This window comes from Atta colombica, unplaced genomic scaffold (assembly GCF_001594045.1).
Source record: "Atta colombica isolate Treedump-2 unplaced genomic scaffold, Acol1.0 scaffold9, whole genome shotgun sequence".
Classification (NCBI taxonomy): Eukaryota; Metazoa; Arthropoda; class Insecta; order Hymenoptera; family Formicidae; genus Atta; species Atta colombica.
In genome coordinates this window covers 5,018,597-5,028,519 of record NW_017259583.1, presented here as the reverse complement: position 1 = coordinate 5,028,519, position 9,923 = coordinate 5,018,597, and the positions used below count along the sequence as shown (strand labels likewise).

The window sequence follows — 9,923 nt, the reverse complement described above, 5'->3', positions numbered from 1 at the left end:
ATATATTATATATATTTATTATTATTATTTTCTAAAAGAAAGAGTCTGTCAATTATAGAGAAGGATAAAAAATGTAATTTAAAAGCAATAATTTTAATCCGTATTTAATTGATCGAAAAAAGACACGAATATGTCATCAAATGCGTACATTATCGAAATATTTCACATCTTTACATGGATTGGACGCGATTAACATGGTCTTATAGCAGAATCGAAATCTTTTATCTTTTTATTTCTTTATTATTAACATTAAGAATAGATTAGTATATACATAAGATATACTAATCTGTTCTTAATATTAATAATAGAAAAAAAGTATAGTAAATATTTGCATGATTTATATTTATTTGTTTCGTGTTGTTGATATTAAGAACAGATACATATTACATATACCAAGAAATGAGTCTTTATCTCAAACTTCATTTCATGTTGGAATTTCTATTTTATGTTAGATCATGATGCTGATTCATGATTTATCTAATTTGTGCAAAGGTCGAAATGCAAATCGATGTTATAGAAAGCAAGAAGTATATTTACTCGTAATAAATTATTCTAATCTACTATTAAATTACATGAAACCACTCAGTTATGCGATTGCGTATCAAGACTGACAATATAATTTCCGAATACTTTATAACTGAAAGATGTATTTAAAATTTACAAAAAAATATTATTAAGCACTAAGATCTATCCTTGGTTATATTTGGCGCTTCTTTACTTATTTATTGATTTATTTATAATTGCTCTTTATCGCGTTCTTATGTATCTTTTTCGCAAGATACTAAGTGAATGCATTGGCAGGATGATCATGTAAACATATTTGCAAAAATTTTTACTTCACTTCACATCCAAGCAATGAAATAATTGTACTTGCAATCATTATCATTTACATCGTGTATTTCTGATAATGCGCTCATCGACACGCTCATCGTGCATAATGTTTATGATGATTTATATAATTTTTTCGTATCTCTCCATAGCGACAGGCTACTTTTTCTTTAATTTTAAATCTGCCTGCTTCGTTTCGTTCACGAAATGATTCACTATCACGAATCTTGCCTTCAATCTTGTGCAATTATGTTAAAAATTTTCAAATCTAAAAACTCCTCGCGTGATTTAGCAGATTATCGTAAAAAGAATGAGCAATCATGATTATGATCAAGTTTCAAATAGATCAAGTTCATCATGGTTGTGATAAAGCAAAAATGGCTTCATGACAACTCGCATTGCTTTGAAGGTTTAAATTAACTTAAATGTTCTCTACAATCATCTTTATCATAGTCTTTATATTCGCTCATAAATCATTTGAAACACGCATGCATTCAGGTAGATATTTAAGTAGATTTTTTCTTTAAAAAAAAGCTAAGATAAATTCTATCAGAATCTGGTGTTTGATGAATTCAAGAACTGAATAGTTCGAATTATCAAACATTATTTGGCTAAAATAAAGAAAAATAAAATAAAACAAAAAATATGTAGGATAAAATTGTAAAACAAAAACTTTATACAGTTATCACATTAACAAGACAATAGAATAGATTAAGTTAATTTATCTAATCAGTTATTTTTATTTTCGTCGAAACTGCAATAGTTATGTAATACAACGCTACGTGTAATTGTACCATATTCATTGGAGAAGAATTCCTGTCAATCAGAATAATTTAAACGTACATGGAAGTTCGGTGGATCAGAACAATACATATACAAACATTGTATAAATGATTGTACTCTTTACGACACGCAATTAAGTTACAAACAATCTCAACGGGTTCCTAAAATAATCATATAAAAATAGTAGAACATCTCTATCGAGCACATAATTCATTTCACGTTTTATAATTCATCCTTCATTTGTTCTACAAAGTTATACGCACTACATCAGATACGTACTACCGTGCAATTCAAATTCAATTATATACAGACATCGTAAGACTCGTCCCGCCTAACTTCTGAAAGTTGAAAATGAAGTTAGTTTTTTATACGTAATATCTTTCCGGTAGGAAAGAAGAAATTTTTAAGAATTCAATTTCCTAATAAATTTCCGCCGATTTCTTTCATTTTGCATTGACATTGTTGCGGGATAACAAAATCGCGATTCCATAATCCATGTAAAAACATCGATTAACATTCGTGCTGCAACAATGACAATCTAAAACATTTGTGCCTAATCTACATGTTCGCTTATTGCGATTTTCTAAGGCGAAAATACAGTAATACGATTAATGTTCGTAATGTAATTCGAAGGAAGATTTTTCTACTTTCCAATTATTTCTTCTAATTTCGATTTACATACATTTTATGTCACGCAATTCATTGTTATTTTTCGTTCACATCGGACTACAATCTAGCACGTTCAACAATCAAAAAATATGAAAAAATTAATATTAAATTTTACAAATCGTTTCACTGTAATGCCCAGTATTATACGGTATTAATTTACCGAAGGCGCTTCTCATACATTTTATTGCAATCTGAAAAAATGATTGTTATTCTTACAAAAATTCTGATATTACAAAAAAAATGCTCGGTATAATTCGATATGTTACATCAGACATTCGTTCAATAAAGTCGTTTACCTATTATTTCCAATTCTAGATACACAAATCAAATACGTATACATGTTTCTTTCTTTCTTTGCATCTGTCAAAAATGTATGTTCAAAATCTATGTTAAAAATTTTAAATAAAAACATAACGAGTTATCAATCTTCATGTTAAAGGAACGTTAAATATGTTCTCGATTAAAACAGTCTATATTTTATAATGATCTTTAATCGTCCGTTTTATGGCAAATGTTTTCACAAGGAAACCCATGTGATTATAATTTGTTAATAAATAATTATATTAATTATACAGTCAGTTAAACATTAAGAATTGTTTAAAAATAAAATTTCTGAGTTTTTGAATTAATGATTTAAATGAGCACGAAAATATCTATATATTATATTATCTAATAACTTATTTTGTGCATATATATTTGCAGTCGTTTAATATTTAACACCATACTTTTCTTGGAATTAAACTGTTACTTGTTATCGTTCACAATTCATCGAAAGTGAGGCGAAAATATACATCAACATCTTTGTATCACTAAATAAATTAATAATCTCTATATGTTATCCTAAAGTCTACATATATGTATATACAATTTGAAAGTCTGATATAAAGTTATCTTCTTGGAAAGCATAATTGAAAAATTAGGAACGTTATTGTACTAATAAAAAAGTTGAAATAAAGTGAAAAGAATGTAAGATAAGTATCATTTTATAATAGCAATTAATTGATCCGACATCAATTTTTCCATTCCTTTTACGTTATCCTATCCCTTTATATCGTCGTGTAATATTGCTAATTTCTAATCCTCTTTTTCTAAGTACAGTCGAGTACAATTCTCTAATGACGAAATATCACTTTATAATTATCACGACGCTAAAACAACAATTCGATTTGTCTGATAATTGATAATTGGATGAAATCAGTCGCGTTAACACGATCGAATTATATCTACGATAAAATCATTAATATCATATTTTACGTTAGTCTTATGAGATTTTAATAAATTATTTTTTTATTTCTTATCTGCAACATACGATCTGCTTCTAGTTGAAGTTAGAGAAGTCGGTTTTTAATTTGATCGATGGCGCGGATATCTTGATCTGTGGTTTTATAGGATCGACTGGCCGGGTATGCCGCTGCGCCTGCTGATGACTAGTCCTTACGGCATTCTCCAATTTTGTTTTCAATTCGGTGGACTGTGACATTAATGTCTTAAATTCCTAACAATATAAAATAATTATTAGATATTCTCATACCATTCGGGATTAGAAAATATTGGGATTTAAAAATATTGTACCTGCGGATACTTTGGTCCGATCTTATTGAGCCATTGAAAACTCTGTTGATGGAGGCTCGCTTGATATTTTGTAGCGCGCTGGAGCTCATCTCCTTCCAGTAGGTAATTGATTAAAATCGGTACAAGTAAAGTCAGCATTTGAATACCTAGTAATTTCACAAAATATTATACGTATGTTAAACTTATTTGAAATGTATTGTTTGAAATGTATTAGTAAATAATTAGTAACTAATTAACACATTAAAAGATTAGATTGAAGACCACACTTTCCACACACCTTGTAACAGATCTCCTGTATAGCGTGTAACACATATCGCATTGATGTTTTATATTAATGTTCCACGAGCATTAATTTTGTGATAAAAATTTATAAGTTCAAGTTCACTAAGCTAACTTACGATTAGAGAGATCAGCGAGTCCTATGAGGGCTTCTACCGTGCTGATGCACTCCAGTGTGAAAGTTAGTTCCATGTCATTTGTCACCTGCTTGCTTTTATCGCTGTATAGATATTCTACCAGACGTGGTGCAAGCGCATGAATGTATGGAGTACTTATATTACGTTCCGGATGCAGAAATATCGTTTTTAATGTTTGCACACATTTCAGTTTCACCTGAGTACAAGATTATTCAAAATTACTTTCAAGATCAATAATTAGAAGTAATGTTTTCTTTGTCATTAACTCACCGTTAAATTTTCAGACTGGAACGCATGCCGAAAATGATTAATACATGGAAATTGCAGATTTGGAGCACTCACTACTTCTGGTGACGCATGAAGTACGAATACTGCGATGCCTAGCATCATTGCCACTTCATCCATCTTAGTTTCATCATTGCCTATAAAATAAAATAGATAAAATAAAAATAAGTGAAATATATATACATATATGTTAATTTCTTCCATTACTACGATAAATATTATATTTCAATATAAGAAACATGTGTGCGATATATATTTCATTTTAATTTCTGATATTTTATGAATAAAAAGTATGTGTTTATAGTTCCATGTTTCTCCTCTAAAATTAACGTACCTGTTTTAGCCAAATCGATAATCTTGGCAAGCGCGCTTCGTAGTAATCCCGTCCATTGTTCCTGACTTCTGTGATCCCGGGCGTATTTGTTGTTAGTGAGACTCTTAACGCAGTGCAATGCAGCGTGAACTGGTGTTTCCGAACTGGATTTAGTGTTATCGTTATCCGTACGTACCGCGGTTTCGCGTATCACGCCCGTTGCTAGATACAGCAGTGTCGGTAGAATTGCTATTGCGCCTTTAAGAAATAGGATAAATACTATGAGACTATTGATTAACATTAACGACGTTAATTACATAAGTGTTTTATCAAAGTACCTTGCGGAGAGCATAATATGGGAAGAGACTCCATTATACTGAGGGATGATGCGATTAGTTTGCCGCTCTTCTCGGACGACACATATCCCTTCTGAGATAAAATAGCAGTAGCACCACCAGGATTCGGATTCAATGCCGGTATCTGCCGTACTAGAAGACACAGACATACTTCCAGAACAGCAAATACTAATGATTTGCCCGGCGTGAGCTCACCACTTTCTTCTCCTTCACCCAGTAGATCCAGTTCCAACGTTTCATTATTTTCTTGATGCGCCGATGCATTATCTTTTACAAGAAGATGAACGTTTTTATATACATGATAAACTTGTCAAAAAATTGTCAAAATTATCGAAGATAATTTCGAAGATCGCGTACCTTTGAGTTTCAATTTTTTCCTCGCAGCAAGATCTTCCTGCGCTGCTTTCATCACTTGTTTCAGCACTTCCATTACTATCATTTGGATGATGTAACTCTCTCGTGTTAAAAGCAATCTTTAAAGTAACAAACGTACCAATATCAGTATTATCTAATAGAAAAAAGATTGGATAGTTTTAGATATGTATAAAGAACACATACCTATGAAGAACATTACATAATTCAATAGGTAAAGAACGATCCGTAATGAAGACCTTACGTGCCCATGTTGAATCAAGTAATGTATATAACGCATTTAAACATGTCTTTATATTTTGCTGGGATTCGGAAGAGCGAGGGCTGCATAAAGCTTCCATACATATACCTGCAAATAATTATGATAAAAAAAGAATGTTGCGTATTCCTTTCCTGCGTTATCACGTATACAAAGAAAATTGTGTTGATATTATATATACATACAAGCAATTTTATTGTTTTATTACATTACATACTTACCAAATAATAAGTGAAAACGTTCAACATTTGTGTTAGTTTTAGAAGCGGTAGTTTCATCATTGTTGTTATTATTGTTACGATTAATATTATTAGTAAGATTCGTCATTGCTTTCTCCTGATTACTATCTCCCATTTCAAATCCTCTTGCATTGAGCCAAAGAGTTGCGGCATGGAGGATCGGCGCCCACGATTCTACATAGTGAGGACGCGCGGACTCCATAGTATCTGTCGTGTAAAAAGCACCACCATCATGAGGCAACTGACTGGAGAATTCTGGAAAAAAAATCATAACAAGTTTTAATTATCCGAATAAATAAATCCAAAAAGATACGTGCAACATATAACAAAAATATTCTTTATAATAAATAATTATTTGTTAATTAATATATTTGTGACATTTTTCGAATAACCGTGGACGACATGATTAGTCTCGAAATGCAATAAATTGTAGTAAATTTCAAATCGTAAGATATTGATCAATCACGGTGAATGTGAGGAGGATAATTAAATATGATTAGTTAAAATTTCTTATAAGTTATGGTAACTACTAAGGGTCACATTAGCAGATCATGACGCATAATTAACGCATAGATACCACACTTCAGGTTACAGAAATATCACTATCATCCTTTGTATAGGAAATGCTTGACTGACGATAGGGTAGAATAATTATGATTTATATAACAATCATATCGTGAACACGTTATTATGATTCTGCATTGTTATTCTTCTCTCATTATATTCCTATTATTCAATAATACCTGGCGGCAAAGAGAGTAATGCATGATCTCTCAACGCTGATAGCCAATGTTGACTCAGACTCAGAAGCTCTGGCTGAACGAGACTCAGCAAACTTTCGCTTTGGAATTCGAATTCTCCAAAATCCTCCTCGCTCGTTTCGTCGACTTGATTCGCATTTCGATTAGTCGTATCTTTGCTATTTAATGCGGATCCGTCTCTTATCATTGCAACTACATATACCTGTTAAAAAAATAAAATTTAATTTTCTCTTTCTTTTACAGATTTCTTTTACAATTTATAGATATCTTATCTTTGTTATATTATTTCTATATTGAACATAAATAATAGTGTCGATATACCTCTGCCCATGCTTTTAGAATCGCCAATCTTTCCAACGTTGATAAGCTCTCATTATACAGCTGCGGCCGAGTGTTGCCTTCTCTCAATTTCTCGAGAGATGATACAAGTAATTGATGCACCCTTCGTAGATCATTGAGGTCCCTAGCGACGCCACTGCCAATCCATGCGCTGCAAGCCTCACAAGCTGCAGCTGTAACATGCGACGGTGTTTCCGCGGAAAATGCTGGTCTTAAAGCAGCTCCGACCTTTAAACAGATTTATATTTATTACAATAATCAAAAATCGTAAAAATTACACAATTGTAAAAATATGTAGTAGATTAAGACTTACTTGTGCTTGAAACTGCTCCAGCAATAAGTGCCCAGGAAACTCCGGTTCGGGAACTTTGGCAAATTTATCAATGATCTCTTGCAGAGTTTTGAGACCTTCGAGTCGCAATGGATCACAATCACTCGTTGCAGCCATGAACGCCATACGCACCAAGTCCGATAGATGTAATACCAGAAAATCTCCTGTAAGATCCGAATAAGAAAGCGTATTAAAAATGAAGAAAAATTTGAAGAGACAGCAACCTTAAAGTATTAGTTATACCTTTTCCCTTAGATTGTTGCATCTCTTTGGCTAGAGCGAGATCAAAGTGAGCTTGCTTGTTATTCATACAAGTTGCGACAATACGTCGGACGCATTGTGCCGCAAAGACTCTCGTTGGCCATCTCGGTGTGATAGACGGTCGCTGTTTAGTGGATTCGTCAGCGTGAAACTCAGCTTGATCGTCGTCACCTTCTGCATCTGCTGATTCATTATCAGCGGCGCTATCCTCAGCATTCGCTGCGTTACCTTCTTCAATATTACTCGATTCTATGTAATAAAGCAGAATATTTTATTCAAGGAATTATTCGTCAACCATTAATTAGAAGAATTTGTTACCTGAAGCTATCGTGAGAACGTCTTTGCATAGTGATAACCATTGAGACAAATTATCGGCTGCTAATATTTGCAACATGCTTGTCAAAGTATCATGAATGTCTTTGATTAGTTTACTATCAGTTTCCGTATCCAGCATACTGAATAACACGCCTGGGAGACCGGTTTCAGTGATAACGAGACCTTCTACCACATTAGTATCTCTGCTTTCATTAGCTAGAGTCATCGCATGCTCGCATACTTCCTTCGCTTCGCGTTGAGCGAGCTGCCGAAGACAGGATATCGCAGCTTTACGAAGAAGCAAATGATTGCTTGATAAGGTACGCTATAAATAAATAAATATAAGAAATAATGAAGACTTTACGACATTTCTTAGTATTTCAAAGGATCCTTACACATAATGTAGGAACGAGGGAAGACAAATTGACGTGTCTGGGTGCAAAAAGATGTAATTGTTGAAGGCAGCCGGTTGCTTCAGCTTGAACGAGAGGATCTTGATGATCCTGCATAATGGCACACGCGCATAAAAATGATGACCGTGCCATGCAAATAGTTGAAGTGTTGCCTGTAAAATCAATTTTCAATTATTTTCCTCAAAAACAATAGTATCATATTTCGCATTTGCTCTATAATTAGTTGAGTACATTATGTACCTTGCAATTCTGGTCCTATTGTGGTGATAAGCGCTGATAAAACTTTTCCGATGCATTGATGCACATCGATGTAAGAATGAGGAACATTGAGGAGAAGGGTCAGCGCTAAAGACAGCGTAGGCTCTACGTAGCCTCTGAACATTGGTCCACCGGAATCAGCTATCAGAGCCAAAGCGTGCAGCGCCCAAACCTTAAAGAAAATTTATTTTATAATTTTTTTCTGTCAAAATTGATATAAAGATAAACAAAAGACAATATAGCAATATTTTACTTGTACTACGGGAGACGAATTATCTTGTGCGAGTGCGAGTAAAATGCTGACGCTAGTGTTAAGATGTTGGCTAGAACCCATTCCACCAACGTATTTATGAAGGCAGCCTAATGCTAATGAGTGACCGGTTCTGCTGGCCACGTCGCGAGCCGATTTCAATCGGTCGAAACTGGTCTGCGCCAATTCCGCTGTGAACTTGGGATCGGAGATCACTTGGGCCATTCTGCCAACCGCTTCTCCAGCAGCCCATCGTAAAATAGGATTGCTGCTGATCAGCGTGCTAATGATAAGATTAGTGGCGGATTTCTTTACATCTTCCTGTCCAAAGCCTGTTTTCGCCTCGTTGAGGCCCTTTAAGCCGCTCAATACAGCCGTAAACACATTCATTTGTATTGCTTCCTGCCTTCCAGACTTAGTATGCTTTATACACTCGCTAAAGTGATCCAACATCTGCAGTCTGTGCTTATTTGCTACACGTGGGAATATCTGGCCGAATAACGCAACCGATAAATCAATCACCGCTATACCCAACGGTAAAGGACCAGGAATCATTTCAAACTGTAATCATATACAAAATTTGTATTTAGATTTTTTTTCTGTATTTGTATATAGTAATAAGATTTAAAATTAATTTATAGAAATATGAATTTTTTAAAATTTATTTATGTTGTATAAAATGATTGTTACTTGAACTTACGTGTGGCATTGGTCTGTAAAGACAGCATGTATTATGTTCCAATGCCCCAGATCCCGCAGCACTATTTGGTTGAAGCTGAAAGAAAGATTATAAACTATAAAGTATTAATTTAATAAGATTAATAAAGTACGAGCTCTATAAATTGTAATAAAAAGTAAAGTTGCTTTATATAAGTCCTAAAAAAGTATTTATAAATTAATACA

The 9,923-nt window shown here is 33.4% G+C and overlaps 1 protein-coding gene across 5 annotated transcripts in view; it reads right to left on the bottom strand.

Moving 5' to 3' along the window:
• Positions 1–3,160: 3,160 nt before the first annotated feature.
• The window catches only part of LOC108693464 (HEAT repeat-containing protein 5B), an 11,318-nt gene continuing 4,555 nt past the window's right edge, over positions 3,161–9,923 (bottom strand). For 3 of the 5 annotated variants that reach the window (XM_018202431.1, XM_018202434.1, XM_018202432.1), the window contains 19 exons: positions 9,721–9,795; positions 9,024–9,581; positions 8,753–8,942; positions 8,495–8,664; positions 8,103–8,424; positions 7,767–8,033; positions 7,506–7,687; positions 7,175–7,420; positions 6,836–7,055; positions 6,075–6,347; positions 5,781–5,943; positions 5,580–5,695; positions 5,205–5,489; positions 4,888–5,124; positions 4,539–4,690; positions 4,251–4,464; positions 4,130–4,144; positions 3,853–3,998; positions 3,161–3,775 (listed from right to left, as the gene is read on the bottom strand). In XM_018202431.1, coding sequence (XP_018057920.1) covers positions 3,599–3,775; positions 3,853–3,998; positions 4,130–4,144; positions 4,251–4,464; positions 4,539–4,690; positions 4,888–5,124; positions 5,205–5,489; positions 5,580–5,695; positions 5,781–5,943; positions 6,075–6,347; positions 6,836–7,055; positions 7,175–7,420; positions 7,506–7,687; positions 7,767–8,033; positions 8,103–8,424; positions 8,495–8,664; positions 8,753–8,942; positions 9,024–9,581; positions 9,721–9,795 — 4,008 coding nt within the window. In that variant the 3' untranslated portion in view covers positions 3,161–3,598. The remainder of the gene's footprint in view (positions 3,776–3,852; positions 3,999–4,129; positions 4,145–4,250; positions 4,465–4,538; positions 4,691–4,887; positions 5,125–5,204; positions 5,490–5,579; positions 5,696–5,780; positions 5,944–6,074; positions 6,348–6,835; positions 7,056–7,174; positions 7,421–7,505; positions 7,688–7,766; positions 8,034–8,102; positions 8,425–8,494; positions 8,665–8,752; positions 8,943–9,023; positions 9,582–9,720; positions 9,796–9,923) is intronic. The other 2 variants (XM_018202433.1, XM_018202435.1) reach the window with 1 other exon arrangement.